Source organism: Dermacentor andersoni, chromosome 11 (genome assembly GCF_023375885.2).
Source record: "Dermacentor andersoni chromosome 11, qqDerAnde1_hic_scaffold, whole genome shotgun sequence".
Classification (NCBI taxonomy): domain Eukaryota; kingdom Metazoa; phylum Arthropoda; class Arachnida; order Ixodida; family Ixodidae; genus Dermacentor; species Dermacentor andersoni.
Window position 1 is genome coordinate 116,396,421 of NC_092824.1, and position 25,598 is coordinate 116,422,018.

The 25,598-nt window shown below is 49.2% G+C and overlaps 2 protein-coding genes across 3 annotated transcripts in view; one reads left to right on the plus strand and one right to left on the minus strand.

The window, feature by feature from the left end:
* LOC126539567 (m-AAA protease-interacting protein 1, mitochondrial-like) overlaps positions 1 to 25,598 on the minus strand; it is a 224,915-nt gene that overhangs the window by 175,308 nt on the left and 24,009 nt on the right. The gene's annotated exons all lie outside the window — the stretch shown is intronic.
* The window catches only part of LOC126539570 (uncharacterized), a 135,935-nt gene that overhangs the window by 106,521 nt on the left and 3,816 nt on the right, over positions 1 to 25,598 (plus strand). The window contains exons 5-13 of the mRNA XM_050186453.3: positions 5,761 to 5,931; positions 8,722 to 8,843; positions 17,294 to 17,408; positions 18,466 to 18,700; positions 19,899 to 19,963; positions 20,195 to 20,275; positions 22,483 to 22,734; positions 23,314 to 23,399; positions 25,282 to 25,393. Coding sequence (XP_050042410.1) covers positions 5,761 to 5,931; positions 8,722 to 8,843; positions 17,294 to 17,408; positions 18,466 to 18,700; positions 19,899 to 19,963; positions 20,195 to 20,275; positions 22,483 to 22,734; positions 23,314 to 23,399; positions 25,282 to 25,393 — 1,239 coding nt within the window. The remainder of the gene's footprint in view (positions 1 to 5,760; positions 5,932 to 8,721; positions 8,844 to 17,293; positions 17,409 to 18,465; positions 18,701 to 19,898; positions 19,964 to 20,194; positions 20,276 to 22,482; positions 22,735 to 23,313; positions 23,400 to 25,281; positions 25,394 to 25,598) is intronic.

Here is a 25,598-nt window from a genome sequence, read left to right on the forward strand (position 1 = left end):
TGGGAAAGGGACCGAGCAGGTCTAATCCAACACGAAAGAACGGTTCCACAGGGACGGTGATCGGCTGGAGATGACCGGCAGGTAGCACCTGAGGTGTCTTCCGACGCTGGCAGGGATCACAGGCAGCAACATAGCGTCGAACGGAGCGAGCGAGACCAGGCCAATAGAAGCGGCGGCGGACGCGGTCGTACGTGCGGGTTACCCCAAGATGTCCTGAAGTGGGTGCGTCATGCATCTCAAAGAGCACAGTCTGTCGTAGCTGTTTTGGCACGACAAGAAGAAGGTCAGAGCCGTCAGGGAGGAAGTTCCTTCGATACAGAATGCCACCCTGGAGGACATATCGGCGAACGGATGCGTCGGTAGGTGTAGAGCGCAGACGCTCGATAAGTGCTCGCAGCGATAGGTCTCGGTACTGCTCATCGGCGATGTTACCGAAGGCAGAGACAGAGAAAATGCCGTTGGGGCTACTACTGTCGGCGTCGTCAGGCTCGTCGACCGGGTAGCGAGACAGGCAGTCAGCGTCCTTGTGTAGTCGGCCAGATTTATAGGTGACAGTATACGAATATTCTTGGAGGCGTAAGGCCCAGCGACCAAGTCTTCCTGTAGGATCTTTCAGTGAGCATAACCAGCAAAGCGCGTGATGGTCTGTGACAACGGAAAAGGATCGGCCATATAAGTATGGGCGGAATTTCGCAACCGCCCAAACTAGGGCCAGACACTCACGCTCAGTGATGGAATAGTTGCGCTCCGCGGGTGAGAGGAGCCTGCTGGCGTAAGCGATAACACGGTCGTGGCCACGCTGGCGTTGTGCCAGTACTGCTCCAATTCCGTGACCGCTGGCATCAGTACGGACTTCGGTAGGCGCAGAAGGATCGAAATGGGCCAAAACGGGAGGCGTTGTGAGAATGTCGATTAGATGAGAGAATGCAGAGGCCTCGTTATCGCCCCACTGGAAAGGAGCGTCTTTTTTCAAAAGGTCGGTTAGTGGTCGTGCTATGGCGGCGAAATTTCTCACGAAACGGCGGAAGTACGAACAAAGGCCGATGAAGCTGCGCACATCCTTGACACACTTCGGAACAGGGAAGTGCGTAACAGCATGGATCTTGCCTGGGTCCGGTTGCACTCCGTTCGCGTCAACGAGATGTCCAAGGACGGTAATCTGGCGACGGCCGAATTGGCACTTCGATGCGTTGAGTTGCAGACCGGCTCGCCGAAAAACGTCCAGGACTGCTGAGAGGCGCTCGAGGTGCGTAGCGAACGTTGGGGAGAATACGATAACGTCGTCCAAGTAGCACAGGCACGTGGACCACTTGAAACCGTGAAGAAGGGAGTCCATCATGCGTTCAAAAGTGGCAGGGGCGTTACATAGACCGAACGGCATCACTTTGAATTGATAAAGACCGTCGGGTGTGACAAAAGCAGTCTTCTCGCGGTCGAGATCGTCCACGGCAATCTGCCAGTAGCCGGAGCGAAGGTCAATAGAAGAGAAATAGCGAGCACCGTGGAGGCAGTCAAGGGCGTCATCAATCCGAGGTAGGGGATACACGTCCTTTTTGGTAACCCTGTTAAGGTGCCGATAATCCACGCAAAAGCGCCATGAGCCATCCTTCTTTTTGACCAGTACTACAGGTGACGCCCATGGACTATATGATGGTTCAATAATGTTCTTGGCAAGCATTTTGCGAACTTCTGCGTGAATAACTTGACGCTCAGCTGGTGACACTCGATACGGGCGGCGATGAATAGGAGGGGCATCGCCGGTATTAATGCGATGTTTGACAGCTGTAGTTTGGGCTAAAGGACGATCGTTAAAGTCAAAAATATCGTGGTAGGAAAACAGAACGCGGTAGAGTTCACGAGCGTGCTCGGAGGGCAAGTCGGGGGCAATCATTTTCCGTAAGTCAGCGATGGTACAATTTGCCGACTGCGATGGTAGAGGAGTATCGGATGAAGTGTCGTCTACTGCAATGGATGCTACTGAGTGATCCTCGAATGAACAAAGCTGGGCCAAAGACATCCCACGTGGCAGCACTTGTGTCGTCAAGCCAAAGTTGACCACTGGCAGGCAGACGCAATTCGCCGTAATAGATAAAACTGTATGGGGTACTGTGATCCCATGTGTAAGGAGGACGTCTTGCATAGGAGCCGCGATGTAGTGACCGTCGGGGACTGGTGGGGATGACACTAGGTCAACGTAGGTCAGTGCCGAAGGTGGCAAGCGAACGAAGTCGGCGGAACTGAGGCGACTGGGGTGTGGTTCAGCAGGATCCAGAACAGGCAGGTCAAGGCGGAGAGTACTGGCGGAACAATCGATGAGAGCAGAATGTGCGGAAAGGAAGTCTAAGCCGAGGATGATGTCGTGGGGACAGTGGGCGATGACTGTGAATAGCACGATTGTTGAGCGATCGGCGAAGGAGACGCGGGCGGTACACATACCAATTACGGGGGCTGTTCCGCCATCGGCGACACGGACAACAGGCGTCGTGGCGGGCGTGATAATTTTCTTAAGCCGGTTACGAAGGTCAGCGCTCATTACGGACAAATGCGCCCCAGTGTCTATGAGAGCAGACACAGAAACACCGTCGACTTGCACGTCAAGAAGGTTCAGATGAGTGGGCAAAGTCAGTAGAGGATTTGGCGGCGTAGGGAGCAATGCAGCGTCACCTCGAGGCGCTGCATCGTCTAGTTTTCCGGCTGGGAGCGGCGTCCGAAGGGAGTCGGCGAATAGGCGCGACGGGGCTGGGGAGAGCGAGATTGTCGTCGTTGGGGCGAAGGCGAACGAGAATAGGGGCGGTTCGTTGCAGGAGAATCAGTGGCGGCATTATCGGAGCGTGCGGCATAGGGACGAGAAGGGCCACCTGAGGGGCGAGAGTAGGCAGTATAAGTAGGCCGGCTCGGGGAACTCCAGCGACTACGACAGTGCCGAGAAATGTGCCCGATTCGATGGCAGTGGAAACAAATAGGCTTGTCGTCAGCAGTGCGCCATTCAGATGGGTTGCGGAAACGTGGTGGGTAAGAAGATGCGGGACGGGGCGAAATCGAAGAAGCCGGGCGGGTATTAGGGCGATGGGCCGAGCAGATGGTGTGAAGACCCATGTTTTCAAACTCCTGGCGGACAACTGCCTGGATCAGTGAGACCGTGACTGCAGATGTGTTGGTGGGACTGGAGTCGAAGGCAGCCGGATAGGCGGCCTCGATCTCACGCCGGACGATCCTGGTAACATCGGCAGTGTTGTTGGGACGAGGAGCGTCGGCACAGGAAGATGTCGCTGGGGTGTTGGGCAGACGGGCAAACTGCTGGTCAATACGTCGGCTTTTGGCGAGTTCCAGGCGGCGGCACTCTCTTATAACAGCATCCACCGTCGCTACGTTGTTGCAAACGAGCAAGTTGAAGGCGTCATCGGCAATGCCTTTGAGGATGTGGGAAACCTTGTCTGACTCAGTCATGTGGGTGTCAACTTTGCGGCACAGAGCCAAGACGTCCTGAATGTACGTGACATAGGGCTCTGTTGACGTCTGCACACGGCCGGAAAGCGCCTTCTGCGCGGCAAGTTGTTGACCGTAGGGGTTGCCGAACAAGTCTCGAAGCTGTGTCTTAAGTGAATCCCAACTGGTGAGCTCATCTTCGTGCGTGCGATACCAAACTCGAGGTGTGCCACCGAGGTAAAAGACTACGTTGGCGAGCATAATAGTAGGGTCCCACCGGTTATTGCGGCTGACGTGTTCATACAGGCTGATCCAGTCATCGACGTCTTCCCCATCTTGGCCCGAGAATACGCCAGGATCACGGGGAGCGGGGAGAGTGATGTAGGTCGTCGAAGTGGCAGCAGGTGTCGGAGCCGGCGGAGTCGGGTTGTCGTCGCCGGGAGCCATGAAGGAAGGCTCGACGTACCGTCCACTGCGAAGCTCCGTGACGAGGTACAGGGAACGTCCACCTCCACCAGATATGTTACGTAGGAAGACGCAGACGAAAAGCTATGTACAAATATATTTACAAGGAAAATACGCTGCGCTTGGCCAAGAGGCAACAGCCCGCGCTAGCTTCTAATCGTCGTCGTCGTCTTCACACTGCTGGCCTTTCGTGATCGCGCATATTGTGCCGTAGCAATATATATATATATATATATATATATATATATATATATTAGCCCCAATGGGCTTAGCTGCTGTGCGCGCCTGCCGGCCTTGGTGGACGATGCTGCTTCCTCGGTCTGTCGTCGCAGAGGACACTGGTGGCATGCGGCGTTGGCACCGCAAGCTGCAAACGCCCGAGCCAGCCGCTGCTGTTTGCTGGCTTGGGCAGCACGTACCGATATGGCACATTCCTCGCAGTGCAAAACTCGAAGGACCGCTCAGCAGCGTCCAATGGAACATTAATGCTTTCGCATTCACAACTCAAAAGAAGTGCTTAAGTGTCCTCTGATTTTTTTAATGCAAACCGTACAGAATACTTAATCGTCTCAAATGTAGACAACTAGTACTCTATGCATAAAAAAGTAAAAAATAAATAAAGATAAAGCAAACGCGCTCGTAGTGCTTATCTAACTACCACAAGCTGAAGAACGCTAGCTCAAAGACAGCTGAAGACACAAAGAAGAGGCTAATGCGGCCCGAAATGCATGCACATATCCACACCCAACTGATATATAAGCGCATACAGATACATATGCCGCATTTGCAGGAACATAACACGAGTTATTTTCCGAAATTGCTAGCCTCCAAACGGGCCTCGCGTTATATTCGGTTTCGTGACACAAATACAGTTTTTTTTTCTTTTATTTTACTTTCTCTCTCTTGTTGTTGTTGCGTGCTCGCAGGACTCTCTGAGGCCTGCCACTTCGCCTCGCGTAAGAACGGCGTGCCGCTGCGCATTTTGCGTCGTATTTCTCCTCCTTATATAGAACGCTGTTAATGTCGCATCCATGTGATTACGGCGTATTAATATCAACCTTGAGCAAGACGATCGGCGCTGTTGTGCAGGCATGTCAAGCGAATGGTATTCGATATCGCGCGGTGCATCAACGCGCTGCAACGCGCGATCCCCTGAAAGGATTTACCATGTTCTATTTTGTCACGAAATGCTGTTTGGCCAATAAACTTGATGGGTGTCACGCACTCGTCTTTAGAGTTTATTTTGCAATGTCATTTCGCAGTAACGATGAGCGAAGATTTTCGGGCATGCGCCTTTATGCATCTTTCTCTGTTTTTTTGTTGTGGCGTCACTTTGCGCTATACTCGCAATACACTTTTTGTTTTCTTTGTCTTAGAGACCGAAAGTACTCCCTCGGATTATATTCGTGGTCGCGTTATTTACGTGAAAATGCGGTACGCAGCCCCAGGGGGTAAGGGAGGATTCGCGAAAACATGAGAACACTTAAGCACATTGGAACAAGGGTGGATCGTTGCTTTTATGGATGTTACTTTCATGGCGTGGTCAATAATGTTCACCAGGCATAGCGCTATAGCTCCGCACTAACACAACCTATTTATATAGTCCTTGTCTGTAAACGTCGAAAGACCTGCGTCGTTTTGCGTTGAGCTTGTTCTGATGACCATGTACTGAGTATCCCGACAACTGTCGAAGGTTGATGAGGATACAGAACGTCAAGTTCTCGTTCTGTATTTCGTCTGTACGCATTGGGTTAGGGCGCAGAACGTCTTTTTCGCACAGGTGCTGGCGGTGTTTGTCGTTCTAGCTGCGCGCCTTTGTCTTTATGTACGCCGTTTTATATCCTAATGCGACCTTCTGCGTTTGTACAGTGGAGGCATCTCCGGTGGCGTGCCCGTTCCGGGGCCCGCTGACATTCACGTACAACCGCGGCCACGGCGAGTGCCGGCACCCAGTATCCACGGTGGACTCCTGCTCCGCCGACTGGCGCATACTCTTCAGATTCCAGGCCTGCGCCGACGTCCAGGGCACCGAGAGCAGCGGTCGGTGTTGCTCACTGATAATGCCACGCGATCAGTGCTAGTTACTTCCATGCGCACATCTGATCGCCGAGATATAATAATCAGTGTAATTGCAGCTGAAAAGTTCATGTCAACAACGTTTGAAACCGGGCTAACTGTTTAGGTTCTTCAGCTAGCGTAAGTACACAAGGACACGAAGATGAAAAAATAAGACTGAACGGCTGAATCGCTTCACACATTTAGTCTTTCTTATTCGTGTTCGTGTCTCAGTTACGCCAGCACAAGAACAATAAAAGTGTTATTTCAGTCGCAGCCGTTGGCGTTTCCACTTTACTGATCTGGAATGGGCTTTTTTCGTCCCTAGCATGTCAAACGTCGTGGTCTTTCAAGAGAGCGACTTTAATACGAAATTCGTCATTGTGAACTACAACGGTCAGTGGCAATAATAAAAACTCAGATAATCGAAACTTCCGCTTGATCAGCCTTTTTCGTTGGTGTCATCGGCGCCAGCAGCAAGCCTCTGGGCGAGAAATGCGCTGGTCTCACATATAGAAGGAGCCCGGCAGAACGCTGTGCATGTGCTGGAACTGGTGGAATACAAAACTCGCGTGTTTGAGTTGGCACACTATGCGACTATTTCGAGGCATCCGCCTGCGCCACACTATACTGTGTCGCGTGCAAACATAGTCGCATCTCCCTGGATGTGGTGAGCGCGAGAGATTTCGAATTATGCAGCAGTGCCGTTCTTATTAATTGGCGTGGCATCGTTTCCCACCAACACGGCGGAGGGCCACCTCTCATGAAAAGGGCAGCATAAAACAAATCTCGAAATATTGTTTGGCCCGCCATGCTTTTAATGCATTTTGAAGCCAATTAATTTAGCAGGGCATCTGAGTATTTTAATAAATTTGAATTTCCAGTGCAAAACAGCGGCATTAAAAAAATGAGAGTCAACAAAGTGTCGACGGTAAAAAAGACAAGGTCGACGTGCCTGGTGCTTGAAATGATTCGATAATTATACGTTGATTATATATCTCTATTCCGTCTCTTTTTCATGTTGACTATTCACTAATTTTGTATCTTATTCGTATCGTATTTCACGCACATGCATGTCGACGTTGTCTTCTTTCGCGTCGACTATGGTTGGCACGGCTTTGTTATTATTACCAACTACGCAAGGTGGTTAATTTTCAGCTATATTGGCACTAATTACACCAATAACCGTTAATGTTACCTGCTGTGCGACTAATTCTCGTTTTTTGTGGGCACCGCTGAAGCCTTGCCTTGCGCGAGCCCTGCTTAGTCCAAGCGCACTCGCACCTCGTGTCAAAAGTGTGCAGTACGGTGGCTTTCCCTTAACACACATGTATCTACGGCGGTGCACCCTTTACAGGGGTATAGTGCAATGTGATTAGCGATATTTACGTCTGTACAGTTAAGTTTACCTACTGTGTGACGAATTCTCACTTGTCTCGTTGTGACCAGCATGTTGATAACTCTTGAGACTCGCTTCAACGCTCTGAAGGCGCGAAAGAGGTTCTTGGAAACTACGCGTACAAATTTCATTTTATTTCAGGGCAGCAGCTGGTGATCTGACTTGCGGAAAGAGCGGTGAGCGCTCTTGATGGAGGCAACTAGCACAAATGCGACGGCTCTGTTGAGAGCGTTCATAAAAACAGAGATGACTGCAATAAATATAGTCGCACGTTGTTACCTACCGTGACTGAACGAGAAGCTTGCACTTCAGCCGTGTAACTATATTCATCAAAGGCACTCGAAAGCCGCCTCACACTATTCCTTGTCAACAGCATGTGAACTTGAGCAAGTCGGTATTTTATAGTAAACTTGCAAAATCCTTTTATAAAACGGGACTTGGGCAAGGAAACATGGACAACAAACACAGCGCCCCTTCTGACTGGCGTTTATTGAAATGTTAACGAATATACACTGAAACAAATTGCGGCAGAATCGATCCCACTATGAGTGTCGACGATTATGTGATTAGCTTTCAAGCAAAGTAGCGACACACCATATTGCCATCATCGAAACGCGTCATGTGTCAGCCGCATACTGCCGGCGGGCTTCTCTCTCGCGCTTCTCATGGCGCAGCTTCTCGTGGCACAGCGCTAGAGCGTCGCGCTGATGTGTAGAGGAACTTGTTTGAAGCGGGCTCAATTCCTCGCAGCAACGGATATATTCTAAATGATTTTTCTTTTATTGAAAAGCAGCGTAAGGAGGCTAGGTAGATAAATAAACCCTAAATGGCTGAAGTAGGCTAAGAATGTTATTCTCATTAAAACATGATAATATGCAGACACAAAGAACATTGTCGTCAACGTGTTAAGGCGTGTGTGCAAGGCACCAGAGTTCTTTGTTCGATAATAGTCTCACTGAGCACATACGGGAACACTGATTTGACAGAATCCAGGCGCGAGGGAGCTCGCGACATGGTGCCTTAATAAATACGAATGACTGAACGGACGAAAAAGATTACGCATCCCCATCAAAGCCCAGGAATTCAACCGAAAGTGCCACAAAACGGCTGCTTGAGCCTGCCTAAGGTCCAAAAAAAGTTATTTGAAACTTTCTGGTTTTCGCGTTTGGAGCGCATCAGATGCCGTAGATAAGGCATTGCAGAGCCAAAACGTATGCATATTTCATGTTCACTCTTTCCTATTCTGTACGCATAAAATACTCCATTACACGAAACAGCACTTGGCATGTCGGTATCTAGGCATGTCTAAAATGCGACTTCGTCGCTACGGCAACTGCACAGTGCCAACTGAATGTGCTATCATGTTGCGTTCGCAGTGGAAGAGCTGACATGCCTGGCGACTTGGAAGGAAGGCTCGGCCTACTACCTCGTCGGCAAAATGGTCCAGAGGAAACTGCACGCGCTGCCTTACTCGGACGGGGACAGCTACCGTTGCTTTGTGAGTCTCGACGGCGCCCAAGAGACGCTAGCCTCTGCGCGCAGTGTCTTAGTTAACTAAGACTAACGTCGTCACACTCTCTCTTCGGTAGCCTAGAAGAAACTTAGAACTTAGAACGCGTGTCTTACCTACAACTGTCGCCTTTGTCATGCACACTTTTTTTCCAAGGTAGGTGCCTCAAACTGCCTGGGGCGAAAGCCGACTCCGAACCACTCAATATCCAGAACTGCAAAGTTCGCGAAGGGTCAGAAGGGTTGCTACCCTCAGCTTATGCAGGCGTTTAAGTACTGTTCTCAACCTACTTGTTAGCTGTTCTTCAGTGGTTTGAATCAGTGCTCCGCTTTCACAATCATCATAATCAACCAGATAACGCTTCGCAGGGTGCAATAAATTCAGCCGAATAATGCGTGTCTGCCACTGCCAGAACTGCAAAGTTCGTGGAGGGCCAGAAGGGTTGGCCCCAAGCGACGTAACACTGCGATATCCTCACTTTACGCAGTTTTTCTACTGCTAGGAACGCCATTAGACTCGTGGTACAAGGCTTTTAGTTTTTTTTTATGCACAACTTCAGGTATACGCACTTAGATGTGTACATGAATAAAAACATACAAAACCGGCGCTAGAAAATATTCATTTCTATTATGCAAATTGATCAGTGTTGAAAATTTGCCCTTTATAAAACACGCCCGTTACGTTTCAGTAGTGTTCTCATCCTGTTTGTTAGCCGTTGTTCACTGATGCGAATCAGAGCTCCTCTTTCGAAATCATCACAATCGACCAGTTGGCGTTGCGCAGAGTACAATGATATGAGCGGAATATGCGCATTATCTGTAATTGCTATCAGAATTGCAAGAAAGCTCGACGTTTTCCCACTAACGATGTGTAAGTGACTTGGTCAGAAAGTCTACAAAAAAGTGAGAGTAATGATTTCGTTACGGGAAAACAACGGGAAGAAAATGAGTAAGACAGTACAAGCATTGATTAGTCAGCGCCTGTCCTTTCTTTTTCTCTTTCTTTCTTTTTTTTTCTTTTTTAGAGATGATAGGCCTTTGAAAGGAAAAAAAGACTGTGCTGTGGAGTTTATATTGTGACGACGGTAAAGAGCCAGTCAATGCCGCAACTGTGAGTCCCGATTCCAGCTCTTTATTGGGCGAACCATTAGGTCGGTGAAAAAAGAAACGGTTAGCGGAAAAAGATAAATATTCTGCGCGTGTCAATATCACATCCCAGCATGAATATGATTAAATCAAGATACCTCGTCCCAGATGCATTCTATTTTTATATATATGGTTTTAATCAATTTTAGTGAGCCAACTTAAGTTACTGCAAAATATTCAAAACAGAAGGGTTGCAAGTTACACAACCAATTTTGTCATCTAACATGCTTTCATTAATTCCGTTCATTTTCTTTTTCCCCGTTCGGGACAGATTGGCCTGCTAGTCGATTGGTAGTAAAGGGCCTTATACAAAAATATAAATCGCAGCATCAACATCAAAGATTTGAACGTGAAAAAACAGAAGGCTTAAGAAAGTTGAACTAATTAAGCTAAACTCATAAATTGAGGCATAAGCTGTATTTTTCGGTGATTTGAATATGTATACCAACATAGAGACAGGAGGCGACTGAAATGTCGCCGATCGCGCATAACTTGGAACATTATATAGCAAGCTTCGACAACAGACCACAAGTTGTTTGCGCGAAGGAAACGCGTACGCATATTTCAATGAAGTATGTCAGCCGGCCTTGTGCCACTGGCTGTCACTAAAGAAGCTCACAAGCGTCCGAAATGGGAAAACTAGGCGAATAAACAATTTCGGGCTAAACAGAATTAGTAAAGAATGTTGAACACATAATTGCTGTGACGGAAAGATACGGCGCGTGCATTCAATAAACCAAAAGGGAATACTAAAGAACTGGGTGGGTAGTACTGGCATTCAAGTTAGGGACTAGCGCAAACTAAGGTCCACATATACGAAGAAAAAAGCGATGCCCGTCATGCTTTCCCTTTCGTCTTTTGTGGCCATATTTACGAGCGCACACGCCTAGGCAAACCTATCGTCAACTTTTGTAAGATTGGTACATATTCTATAACTGTCGAAGCGGTACAACGTCGGGCCACCGTTTAACTATACTGAATGAAACTCCCCTTAATGATCTCTTGAGCTTCGAAGGCAATGCGCAATGCATGAGTTCATTTCTCGTACTTCCTGCCAAGGTTATAACGGTATCGCCGATTTTGAACCGCGATAGGAGCTTTTTAAGTAATTAAGTACTCCACTAATGTTCCGCTAAATATCTAGGCAGCAGCAAAGAGGTTCGTATTCGTAATGAGAACTCGCGACAGTGTTTCGAAGGTCGCGGAAAGAAAGAAAGAAAGAAAGAAAGAAAGAAAGAAAGAAAGAAAGAAAGAAAGAAAGAAAGAAAGAAAGAAAGAAAGGACAACGATTGCGTTTCAAATATCCCTGAACGTATTTTCATCTTCAGGCAGGCTTGAATCATTTCTTCGCACATACAAATAACGCGTTGGAACTGTGCCGTACGCCCGATTTGGCCAGGAACGGCGTCTCTGGCAACCTATATGTGAGTCGCGTAATGAAAGCAACGATGGCGTACCGAATCAGCACCTACCCCGGAGAGCATCGACATAAAGAACACTGACTGCTTCGAAACGAATACAGAACATGATTTGAAAATCCCGTCGTTCGAAAGGCTCTCGAGCTCTGGGACAAAGAAGCGAGTACTAGTTCGAGCCATATGTAACAAATCGCCCGTTTAGCGCGGTTCGCCGCCAAAGTGGCCACAAATCGCCCGCTTCCGCCGCCAGCGTCGTCAAGAAAGCAGTCCGCCATGAGAGGACGCGTGTGACGCTTGCTCGCCTCCCCTTCTCGCTGCAGCGAAGGGAGCATCCAGCCGACTCGGTCGAGGTAATTCGTGAAAAGCGGACCGAAATGGCGCTTCAGAGAAGAAGGCTAAGAAGAGAGGGTTTCAAATTTCCCGCCGCGCGTGGACCGCCCTGGCAGCTGCTTCGAGAAAGGCATTTCAAAAGAAACAGGGAAGGGGGACGGACGGGGAAAGGGGGCAGCCAGCGCTCGGTCGGCATCCGATACGCCGCGGCAGCTGATGGAGATTTGATGCGAGCCTGATTGCTTTCATTTCTTTCTTCTCCGAGCTCACACAGAAAGAGAGTCGCTCTTGGTTTTAAATTGAAATGGGAATCGGATAGTCCGCCCCCACCGCACGGTTCGGTTTCCGGCTCCGCGAGCCGCCGGGACAGCCATCCCCACGCGCGGCGTGCCGTGGCATTTTCTTTGCCGAGGCTGCCACGGCTGCAATAAAGCGACGCGGCGGTATACGACTCTCGCTTTTGTGAAAGCACAACGCGACTCGTACAATGCTCGATGTACCGAGCTGAATGCACGCACTCGGCAACAAATGCGTCCCACGTGCCTGTATCCGTCTGACTAGGGACGCCGAAGGTTTCTTTTTCTTTTTCTCCCGATTAAATTTCGGACATTGCAGCAGTGGGCACGCAAACACGATAAAATTGTCAGCTCGAACATTAAGGTCTAGGATATCCGCTAACTTGCGCAGAGACGTTAAAGTACGAGATCGTTTTAGTGTCGAACTGCGACATCGAAAACTCTAAACCAAAAATTAAATTTAAAAAAATTAGTTCAAGCACGTCACCTAAGCCCTCGCCCCGGCCCTATATTTTTTTTCTTCAGACATTTTCTTTCAATACAAGGTGACATTTATTGCCAAATGTCTTGAAAAACATGTCTCTATCACCACTTTCTTGCCGTTCTTTTTTGTAGTCTAGTTGACTAGAGCTCGTTACACGTTCGTCGCAGGGACAGAACATCCCTTTTTCGTTTCTCTTTTTCCCCCGTGCGACTGCGCTAAAAAAATAGAGCTTCGTGGTCGAAGCATTACCGAAAACCTCTTAGTGAAATCCCATGCCTTTTGAAGCTACAGGAAAAAAAGCAAGAAAAGAAAAGCAAGAATATGTGACGCAATTTTCCTAAACTTACGCAACACGTACGCAGTTCGCTTTCGAAAGCTTATCCTTAAAAAGAAACAAAAAAAAAACACATGGTTTCCATTTGCAAGCACAGCTGTAGGTATAAGAGTGATAGTTTTGGTCTACTTGCGTTCAGGTGTTTTGATCTCAAAGCTGTCTGCTATCTTTCGTCCACATGCGCACAAACATGCGCGCGCTCGGACACGCACGAGTACTTATGCACATAAGTGGAGTTTTACAGAATTATTCAAACTTACAACACAACAAAGCTCGCACTGCAAAATCAGTTAAGCCTGCCCCATGTACGGCCTTTGCCGTCTATTTTTCCTGTACTTAGCCGGAACCTGCGCTTTTCGAGATAGCTTTTAGTGGCCGCTCAGTAACAATGTGCAGCAATTTCGAAAGTGAGTTGCCGCGCGCGGAATGGTTAAGCGAGATCATCAGCATGCACGAGGGCTACCCAACACGCTTGGGCGTGAGGCGTAACGCGCGCTAGCCTGCTATGCGTGGGAGCGTAAGCGGCATGGCTGAACGATGCGACGGCAAGAACCCATCCATCGTATGTGTGAAACGGTGAGGCCTATGTAAGCCCCGATTGCTGATTTGACCAAAGCGCAATCACAATAATTCAATTCTGAAATTACTACACGCATATAAACGATCCTAATAAAGCGAACAAAGACCGTCATCGCAGGCTTAAACTTCCTTGCGCACCGCACACGATCTCAACTCGGTTAGGTAGCCTTAATGGTCATAGCGTGAAACACAAACAGGAAAACAAGAATTTACCGCAACGCCTCTTACGCGTTATTACACAGGAGTGCGACGCGGAATAGCGCTGTGCCACATTTATAAGCACGGCGTATTCCTAAAGCATGAAGGCTTAGCAGTTTGACTTGAACCATTCTTACAAATGCAGGTGAACACGACAACGCAAGGATGCGTTTTAGCCGTTTTCGCCTTGTGTGAATTCGGATATGTTGGTAGGACATGCGCTTTGTGCCTCGCCGAAAGTCTCTAATAAAACTTGGGGTTTTCTTCCGCCGGTGGTCAGGGGCGGATCCGGGGTAATAGCCTCCAAGGTGTACGAGGTAGAGAGTCGGTGGGGAGGAGGCGTAGGAATGCGCCAGAACTACACACGCACACTGTATTTAAACCATTTTTTCAACAGTTTTCAACACGACTCTGTACGCAAAGGCACGTTCACACCGAAGGCGGAGCGGACAAGCGGACAAGCGGATCCGGCCAAGCGGCCGCGGATTTACCGCTTTGCGAAAAATACGCGGCCGCTTGGCCGGATCGCGCCCGGACCGATTTTTTCCGCGCGGATAAGTTGGCCGCTTTGGTCGCAGCCAATCAGAACCCGACACTGCGGAAGCGCTGGTGAACGAATGTAAACGAATGTCTTTCTCTGGGCTTTTCGCTTCTGTTATTCAAAAGCATCAAAACGGCAAGTTGGGCCAGTTGGGCCAGTTGGTTGGGATTCATAGTAAGGTTTGTTACAGCGCAACACAAGACAAGGACAAAAGAAGGTATAAAACGATGACACGGCGCCGTGTTGGCGCTTTATACCTTCTTTTGCCCTTGTCTTGTGTTGCACTGTAACAAATCTTGAAAATCGACTAGACAAGTGGCGAGTAAAATGCCAACGATCTCGTCTTCTTCGTCTGAGCTCATAATTTTGCAGAAGTAGATAGCCGACGGGAGCGCGCCGACCCACGACGAAAAAAATATCGAAAGTTCGCGTACAAACCCAAAGTGCCGCGAGATGGCGGCACGTCCCTGAAATTGCTAAAGAAATTGCGAGATGCCCCGCCTTCCCTGCGGCGCGGATAGCCAGACAACGCGGCTGGTCTGAACAGTCGCGGGCGCACGCCACCTCGCCGCTTTGAAAATCCGCTTGTCCGCTTAGACGCTCCGCTTTCGGTGTGAATGTGCCTTAAGGGGAGGGTGTTTCTAGCCAGCAGCGTGGAGGATGAACATTGCAATGAAGTGATATGAGAAGGAAATATAGCCGGCGATATACCAACCGGTGACTCATCAGGCCTCTCCATCCCGAAGTCAGCTGCCAAAATCCTTGTTCTAGAAGTACACCACGATGGCACACTCACAACTTTGCTTTTACGCATTAGACATGCGTGGAAGCAAGCTGTGCGCCTGTTTTATTGTATGGCAGCCATGGCTTGGAGGAGAATGCAATTCCGGCTCTTAGTAATGTACTCCTTATGTTAGAAAGAACCCACGACAGTGACTTCTTCGTAGTCACGAAACCACAACGGAAATAACTTCAGATTCTCAACAACGATAACGTCCGGCTAATAAGCAGTATCCTCCAAACAATGCACCTGAGGCTTCGTGGCAAGCGCATGTTGTATTTGTAGAGAGTACTGCAGACGACATAGGAATACTAGCGAGGTTAAGCTTCAGCACTTATAGTTCCCCGGGCCTTTATTCTCAAAGTGATGGCGTTAAGTGCCCCGTGTCGCAGAAAATCCGCCGTTCGTTTTGGCGTCGGGGTCCGCGGCCGAGAAAGTCATATCGAACCACGCTTCCCCAACCACGCAGGTCCTCCGTGTGGCGCATAGGCGTTACTGAACTAATTGAATTTCTCAAAGTAAGATGCGTCAGAAAATTCGTAGAGTACGACTTACACACAACCAACAGAAATGATAGCGTCGGACTGCAATTTGAATATACGAGAAAACGTAATTCTGTTAAGCAGAAACTCAAGCGCAAACCCTTCTTCAACTGCCGGTTGAGGTCTGTCTCGATTTCAGTGGCGTGGGCCGCTCGGTTCTTTGCAACACCATAAAAAAGAAAACGAACCAGAGAGCTCGCCTTCCTGCGTAGCGTTCACCGCCAGCGTTTCCAGGAAAACATTACGGTTACATAAGCGGCAGTTGCCGGGATGCGTGAGAAGCAGCCAGGGATCTCTGAATCCTATCGCGTTCCACTCTTAAAGGCGAAACTTAGGCGCCCTCCCCATTTTTTTTAATCCGTGGAATTTCTCATTAGGGTCGAACAGCAGGCCATCGCCAGAACAACTGGAGTTGACCGGGCTCAAGATGTGCCAACACCTCATGGAAGGAAGACGCCCACTCCTAAGTCAACGTACTTACATCGATGTCGATGTCGATATAGAGGTAATATTTGCGGCTGATGATTTCTGCTGCCACAAAAGCGGCACAGACGGCGTACAACGGATAAAGCAACACTAACGCGCGGTAAAGGGCTGGGTCTCGAGCAATACATCTTGCGTGCGAAACGGAAAGACCTTAGACCTGTATTGCATGGAACCCAGGGCGCAGCGAAACTCGCGGTAATATGGGCGCGAACAACGGAGGGAGACATTACGAAGCTCTCTGCTCTGATCTATGACAATCCAAACGAAGTCGACTGCTATGAGATAAGCATTGGTACAAAGAAAGGCATCGTGCGCTTAAGGTCGACCTCCGCAGGCAACGATAAAGCCCGCGTGCTACCTGCGCGCCACAGTGGCCCACTTGCGCGGCAACTTCGCGGTTAGAGCCATAACACCACAAGTTAAAGGTAGCCTTGTGCGCAAATTTCACCGACGAAGTCGTTCAAAACAACATCATCAACGCTTTGCAAACACACTCAATCAGATTTTTTGGCAAAGCACGCACTCTCCGAGTCGGAAATCCAGGAACGGCTGGACGCACGCGGTGGTTCGACCAAAACGACGGAGGCAAATCCCCCTCTTTTTTGTCATCCTCCTTCAGTAGTTTCTTCCCTCCGGCTAAGCGCTCTTCGTTTAGATGGGCCATAACTCCAACATTTCCCCTCTCGTGATACCATTGATACCTACTCTTTCGTTTAGATGACAGGTAGAAAACGATAAACCATATTTTTAAATAAATAACGAAGCCTTGACCAGGAAAAACACGGAGAAGGCGGGAGATGGAAATTCAAGACGATGAGCGAAACGAGAACAAGGAGAAAGCAGGAGCCAACGTTTCGACAAGTGGACTTGTCTTCTTCAAGAAGACAAGTCCACTTGTCGAAACGTTGGCTTCTGCTTTCTCCTTGTTCTCGCTTTGCTCCAAGCCTTGACCAATCACACGAGGCACAGTGCCGCCGTGCAACAAGTGTAGCTTTCTTGCAGTCTTTCATTTTACTGGTCTGTATCCTTTCAAATCTTAGAGAAGGTTGAGGTACGTCAGGTTAGCTGCTCACGTATTCACATTTACCTCGAGGCGATGTATTAGCGCTGACGGAAGCTTCTAGTGTCATAATTAGCACATACAATAATTGCTCCGGTTGCTAGGCTTCATCTAATGAAACGGGCACATTTAAACAACTTAAAAAGCGGATACTGCCGTTTTCTTATTCCGCGACGCAGTTTGCTTGCTCGCGCATGCGCAGCGTCGCCGAGCTATAACCGAAGTTGCACGCGCTCTTGCGCAGGTGTACGAGCACGTGGGCCACCAGAACACGTTCCGGGTGTCGCAGTCGCCGGACGCCACCTGCGACGGCCTTGTGTCTGCCTCCGAGGGCTCGCGCATCATGACACTCACCAAGAGTAAGCGAGCTCCCAGAACTGCGGACTTCGTTTGCACAAACTCGAAGCGTGTCTAATTGATCGAGCAGAGGAGAGCACACCCCTTGCTGAAGTATGCTTTCTCTCTCTCTGCTCCGTAAGTACGATGCTCAATACAAGGGGATATTTATGGCGAATTGGGAAAATCGCGCCGGTGCGCACCGGGGCGACCCAATGTCTCGTGTCATCCAATCATTGTCGCCCCATGGCGACGCCCCCGTGCGCGTTGGTGCGATTTGCCGCATACGTCATTAGTATAGCGTGATGTTCCATATGGTGCTTTGTACGGGAATGTTTACGTGGGCGTTGCTTTATATTTTAAAAGCGCTCATCAATAATCTTTGATTGAACACCCACCACCGACTTACGTTCTTCCAAAGCCTTCCATCTGAAGTCCCATATACAAAACGAACTTCTGGGGGCCTGCTGAACTGCCTCAGCGTCCCCCCCCCCCTACCCCCCCCCCCCCCCCCCAAAAAAAAATCACCATTGTTCGCAATTTCAAACAAAGTCGCCCACAGGAGCAATCACTCTTCACATTGGTTGACGTGGGCAAGCGACCAGTCCGCGCCCGCACTCTACTAACGTTTGGGGCTCATTTAATCCGCCCAATGCCGGTTGGCTGACCTGACCGTATCCGACGCTCCTTTAGTTTCCACAGCTATCATTTGCACGAAATGACAGAAAAAGATGAATCTAAAAAGTAGGCGTGACATACTTTTGTTGCACTCATGTAAAAGCCCTAATCAACTAACAAAAGTATTGTAGTCGTTAGCCCGTCGGGCATTGAACGCGAGAGAACGCGCTTGCAATATCAACGAGTGAGGGAAAGCGAAGCAATAACGGCTGGCTCTACTAAATATTTGGCATTACCCTTTAGGGAGATTCTTGCGATATTTCTCCGGAACTCGCTGCGCTGTTAGTACAAGTCTCTGCAGCGTTGAACAACGTTGTTCCATTACTTGCGTTAGCCGTGTCAAATGTAAGTTGCGCATGCACAAGGCCGCCGTCTGCAAGCAGCCCCGTCTTTTCCTGCCAGGCCGGCAGCCGAGCGCGGGCTGCCACTTCCCGCCGTGGAGCGCGTCGGGTTCCCGCCGCTGGCACAGCCTGGACGGCCGGCGCAGCTTCGTGTTCGGCTCGCGGCAGATGCGCGTCCACCGGGCCCAGCACTCGTCGGGGGAGACGCAGCAGCCCGAGCTGCGCGTCACGTGCATCCAGGAGCTGGCGCAGGGCACCAACGCCAGCACCCTCGTCGGGTACAGCACCTCCGGCTGGTACGCTCTCCATCTCCTGCCTGGTTACGCGGACGCTTCGGGGCCCTGTGCCAGACCGGCTCTCGAGAATGAACGAGCATAGGAGAGTGCAGTTAATCTGGGTGCACTCGGCTGCACAAGGACAATAAATGGCGTGATTGGCTCCGGCCTCTCTTGCTCGTTAATTAATAAATCCTGGAGTATGACGCATCAAAACCGCTTTATGATTATAAAGAACGTCGTAGTCGGGGACTCCGGACACATTTTGACCACCGCGGTTTCTTTGACGTGAATCTAAATCTAAGTACACGAACTTTTTCGCATTTCGCCCCCATCGAAATGCGACCGCCGCGGCCAGGATCAAACATGCGAACTCTAGCGCAGCGCCATAACCACTAGGCTACCGCGGCGGGGCATTCATTTACTGGCTCAAAATTACTTGGTGATTACAACCATGTACCAAGATTGCAGAAGAAAGAAAAATTGTGAATTTTTGACGGCGAATAAGCTTGGAAATATCTAGGTCGTTTCTAAGACATACGCGGCAGCATAACCTTGCAATCTTAGAGCAGATGCCGTATACGAAATTACTTGGGGTTCTTTAACGTGCACTTAAATCTAAGTATTCGCATTTCGCCCCCATCGAAATGTGGCCGCTGTCACCGCGATTCGATTCTGCGACTTCGTGCTCAGCAGCCCAACACTTGTCACTAAGCAACCACGGCGGGTGTTAATAATTTATCCCATCTCTTATTTTACAAGAAAGAAAATCCTAGCTTTATTCTCGTGAAGAAGCAACAACGATTATAACCGAAACGGAAAAGGCATCTTGCTGATAAAATAGGTAACAAGACGTCAAGAATGTGGCCACCAAGTTAAAACGATGCTGTAGTCATTTACAAGCCAGCCCCGGTTGCCTTGACGCCGATGCGTAAACATCCCAGTCATCTTTTTTTCCCCCGCCATGCATTGGGGCCACAAACACTAAAAAAAGAGATCCTGAATATTTTCCCTCGGAGAATTCAACGATTCTTCAGGCAAAAATGCAACCACTCATGCTCAAGTGGGAATTATAGGAGACTCTACGGTTGAGTTGTCCATATAATACATTTGTTTATCTAAGAATATTGCGCATGTTATACCACCTAGGTCAGTTCATGTGTCTTAGTATCTTCCCACTTGCATAAATATTTACCTTCGCTTCATCATTTATTTTCAGCAACAATGGTTACGTTTGTGTGGCTATTCACCGGAGAGACTCGCATGTATTGGAAATACAAATGGGTGAGTGTCTGCTGCACCAAAGCAAAGGCTTTATTTTATTTTTATTTCCTGATAACAACAATGTAGAAGGAACACTAGATTCGAAGAGTATTGCGTATACATTGTGAAGAGAGAGACAACTTACTGATGCAAAATTTCATTGGACATTATACGTCATAGCGAATCGCCGTTGTCAGGGTAGAGCAGCCTCGAATACATACCACGCGGAATGCAAGAATTATTTTCTTTCAGGGGAGCTGAGCCGGACAGCGCGGGACGCCTGCGCGCCGCCAGCGTTCGACCCAGAGTCACAGGATTTCATCACATTGTTGGGTAAGAAGAGAAAAACTGCAACAAACTTGTGTTTGAAATTACGCAGACGTAAGCTACTGCAGTTTCGCAGTCAGAGAGATGAAAAAAGACAACGAATAGCCGTATTATTTCTTTTTAAGGCAGTCATTAAATACACATAACTGGCTCCAAGCAAGCCGTACGACATAAGTGTTGACATTTTTGACAAAAAAAAAAATAATTGGCAGTTTCGCCCAAAGGCGTAGCAATAAAAGTGATCGCAAGGTTTAGCGTTGCGTTCTGGCTCCCCTCAAGATGCAAAAGAAAAAAGGAAAGTGCGCTGAGGCGACATGACACAACGCAACACGCGAGACAGCTACTGCTGCGCAGGAAGTACAGCGCCGTGGCAGTTACCAGGCGATTCACAATGTTGGCGCGATGAAGAACGCCGACAGCGGATTTACAGGCGTCGCACCTCGATGGTGCAACAGTTGAAACAGCCGGAAAACCTTAGACGTTTGTCAGCGCCCAATGAAATGGTTATAAATAGACTTGACGTTTACTTTACGTTCTGCTAAGACCAGTGTATGCCCAACGGCGTGGTATGCACGCTGCTCCTCAGCAGGAACGCCAACCCGTGCACGAGCAACGCTCAAGCCAGCAACGCAAGCGAGAAAACTGCCCTGGCTTCGGCATATCCGGCTTAGCAAAGCATGATGCTGCATCCACTTCATCATATTTTGCGGCGAAACGCACTGCGCGCCCGTGGAGGCCTTCTAACCCTCGACGCGCGTGTCGCGCATGCGCTGTCGATTATAGGACGTCACAGCGACGCGAACGCGTCTCGGGTGTCCTTATAATGGCTATTGCAATAAAAAATATTTAATAAAATATACATAGGACGAGCCTTATCTAGGCTGTACTATAGTACAGGACCTAGTGACCCAAGTCAGGCTTAAACTGCGAGAGAAGCTAGAAAAAAGTTTTAGGCCGGTGCAAAAATTTATCAACTATTGGGAAAGCACGGCGGAGTCACACTGACGTCAGCGGAGCCATGTTAAGACTGTGAAATTTCAAACGCGAAGTTGGCCTTCTTACGTCAACAAGCCATCCTTTTTCCAAGCAACAGGTGCAGATAGCTAAAGTATCTATAAGTCTGGGCTAATGCAGAGACCCCTTCGGGGTCTTTATATGCAAGTTAAGACGAGGAAAAGTCCTCAGGGTCCCTTAAAGCGCGCAGTGGTTATGAACATTGTCATCAGCCTATTTTATATCCAGTGAAGGACGAAGGCCTCCCCCATCGAACTCCAATCTACCCAGTCCTGCGCCAGCTAACACCATCCTCTGCCTGCAAAGTTTATTTTTTTTATTTCATCAACCACCTAGTTCTCCGCCTCCTTGACTGCGCTTTCCTTCCGTTGGCACCCATTCTTTTACCACGATCTATCTTATCTGCGCATTGCATACCTTACTCATTAATTAATTATTCCTCTTAATCTCAACTAGAATATCGGCTATCCCCGTTTGCTATCTGTAATCCACGCAGCTGTTGTTCTTCCTTTTAATGTTACGCCTATCATTCCTCGTTTCGTCGCTCGTTGCATGGTTCTTTATTTTACCCTGTATTCTCTCTCATCTGGAAGACCTACTTAGTAGAGTACGTGGCCATTAGTCAGCACTGTACATGCCTCAACAGTTTCCCTGACCTCACTCAGCTGATTGATATCATTGGCAATGCCTGATAATTCCTCAAAAAGCACTGCCGAGCTAGCTTCATTCGCGTGGGTTCGTGTGGTCAACGTTGCCAGGGTCAGCTTGAAGTAAGTGGCCTGTGCGGATCCAGAAATTGCTAGCATTCTCTGCCACGTCGCACGTGCGGTCGCCGCTTCGGTCAGGTGCTCCGCAGCCGCTGGAGACGAATGACCAGAATTTAATTGTACGATTCATAAAGGAGGTATTGGCGAAATACTGCGCCAGGGAGATCAATTTCTGTTCTGGTGAGAGAGTGTCTATTTGAAGACCCTGTGACCTTCCTAATTTGGTTGTACCTGGACCCCGCTGGCCCTGGCTCTCGGCGTTCTTGTCTTTTTTTTTTTCTTGCTAGTTCCAGGCACCACTCAAACCTTCAATAACGTCGCGGCCTGGACAGAGATTCGACCTTGGAACCTGAAGTAGAGAAACCCAATGCTCGGCCTATACCGATGCCCATCACCACTTCCCCGCATTAATTGTAGCCTCCTCGCTTGCAGCGTTGTCGGCACCGTTCGGGGGCGACGGTTCTGCGTTGTCGCACCCGTGCCCAGCGCTGGCGCTCACCGACGGCCTGCGCGCCACGGGTCGGGCCTCGTGGAAGCCCGACGGGTGCCGGGACGTGCTCGGCTGTCGGCGCCACAGCCACCTCGAGTTCCGGGCCGCGGGATGCGGCGCTGAAGAGCAGGTCTCGCCGGCTGCAGCCACGTCACCGGCGGCCGCCACTCCCCGCGCGCTGGTCGCCAGCCAGAGTGAGTTGCCCGTTTCCTCTGCCAATGCGCGCTACCGACACATGCCGCGGCCACCGAGCAGCGTGCAATGCGCACAGGCGGTGTTCAACCAGGCTTCATCCAAGGCCTCACAAAGTCCCAATAGAGTCTCGAAAGTTTCGTGAGGTGTCGCCGCATTTTGCCAAGCAGCCACACCAGTAGTAGAAATTCGGTCAGTCGACGACAGACTGAGGCGGGACGCACGTGAGTCATCAACGCCATAACGTGGAGACTAATTGCCTTCGCTACCTTTACGCCCTGTCGATGAATCGCAAATAGTCGTATCCAGCGTTCAACATGCACATGCTGCTTTTGTGCAGCGTAGAGATCTTACAGGGTCTCTCAGCAAAATCTTAGACAAATGTTGTAGGGCAACTTTGCACTACTTTGTGAAAATAAGGGATTACCTCACCATCACCTTATCAAGTTTGCGATCGGACTGTACAAAATGTACTAAATGGTACGAATTACTCGCAGTACGCGTTTTTTTGGCAGACTTTGGTCTTTTTCTGCAGTGTCCCGAAAGCAGAACGTATGCGTTAACTTAGTGTTCTCTTTCAGCGTTCCAGTGCCACGGTGGTTGGCAGGAGAACGGCCGGAACTACCTCATCACGGGTCTTAAGGGCTCAAAGGATAAATTCTGCTTCGTAAGTGAACTGCAGCCGTCACCTCCCTTCATGACACTGCGTCTAACCCCGCAGAGTCATTCCTTAAAGAGACAGACGCACACACGTGCGCAGTGACATTTTCACTGAAACGCTAACCCAGTCTGTAGCCATATGTAGCCAGGAAATACGGTTCAGATATCTGAGGCCGCAGCTATGGTCGCAGTTTCCTTTTGTCTACTGTGTAGCGTGAAAAACGACATAAAAGGCGATTGCGGGCAACCAATACCACGAACGCAACGGAGGCTTAATTCGGACATTATAGAATAAACTATATGTGTAGGAATGCGTGGACTGTATCTTTTATCATCTGTTGTAGGATTCACGGAGCCGGGCAGGGTCATGTAATGCGTAGGGTAGATAACCGGTGGACCATCAGAGCTACAGAATGGGTGTCAAGGGAAGGAAGGGAAGCGCAGCCGAGGATGGCAGCAAATTAGGTAGGGTAATGAAATTATGAAATTTGCAGGCGCAAGTGGGAATCATCTAGCGCACAACAGAGGCTGGCAGAGATCGCTGGTAGAGTCCTTCGTGCAGGAGTGGACAAAAAAAAAAAAGAACGTTGCTGCGGCTGATGATGATAATGATGATACGTTGTACACCTGCGTCACTCATGCCGTGCCGAAGGTGTAACTCCAAGTTCGAGTTCCCATTTGTTGTTGCCAAGTGTTCAAACCTGAACCTACTGCTTTCTTCGTTTGTCATAATACAGCAAGTAAAAAACACTCAATGAAACGACTCGGTGCCTTTGAACCGAAGTAGCAAACATATTAGCGCGTGAGCTCCACGTTGCTTTTTCACAGGTTTAACCGCAGTTCCGTTGAGCCCCGTTCCTTGATGTCACACAATGAATCGGAAATCCGGTCCCGAAATGGTTTTCGGCATGGACTCAATGACACGCATTATGCACGCACAACCACATCAGAGCGCAGCCATGCCAAGCTTCTGTTCATTCAGAATCAGACGATCGCTATGGGACTCCAAATTAGTTCTACAGATATCCTAAATGTATAGGAAGGTTTCTGAAAGAGAAAAAAAAATTCACCCACCGGACTATAGCACGAAGCTACTAAGGAAACCCACACGGGTTTCTCAGAAAGAAAACTTCGGAGTTAAATTTTTTCCTCGTTCATAGAACGAACACAAAACCAACATTTTTTCGGGGCGGTCGCTCTACTATTTCAGCTAACCAGTGGGGCTATTATGGAGATTGGCAATTCCTCCATATCGTCGAACTTGCCATCTTCTCAGAGCTGATTGGCCCACGGGGCTGCTACACCGTCTCTGATTGGCTCAAAATACCGCCGTTACAGAATTTCACAATATGGCGGTGACGATGTTCAGAAAAGTACCCCAGGAGGGTAGAATATAGCAGAGCAAGGCAGAATTACTCGACAACTCGAAGTTCAGGGACAGAATACGGCTATTCAATGCTGTGAAAGTCCACCAGATTTAACAGATGGGGGATTTTCGTTTGTACCTTCGAGCCTCTCTCGGGTGGATGATAACTTTCCCAGTCGAGAAGACTGTCTGAAATGAACAGTTTCCGCGCCATTTTAACTTTCGCGTGACTACGCGCACCGTAGCGAAGAGAAAGAATGGGGAAAATACTAACGAGACCTACAAAGAATAGCATATCCGCAAGCCTGGGTTATTGTGATGTCCTCACTGATACCGGCAGGCCGAAAAAGCCCGAATACTTGACCGGCTCTCACGTGTGATTCCTAGCACGGGCATGGTCATGCCAGTGCGCTGTGCAAGTAAGACGCTTCTGAGCTTACCCCTTGCCTAATGGCACCTTCACGACAATCGTTGCAGCCTAGCCGACCCCACGCAGAAAAACACGTTCTCGGGCTACTCGCAGGTGTTCTCTGAGGCGGACAAGGTGACCCAGCTGTCCGGCCTGCATGATACCTGTCGTCGCACGGTGTTGCCTGGCGTCACAGGGAACATCACATTCAACATCAGCGCCGCAGGTGAGTGGCAGCGCAAGTGCGTGCTTTTCTAGCGGCACTTGCTATGCAAACAGGGCACCAGAACTTGCTTTGATCTCGTGTGAACGCCTACATTCCGGCATAAAGAAGGCTGCAATTGAACTAAAATTTCTGTAACTACAATTTCTATCGACGAGAAACTGAATTATTGCAGCTCGATGAGTATAGCGGACAAAATTGAAGTCTC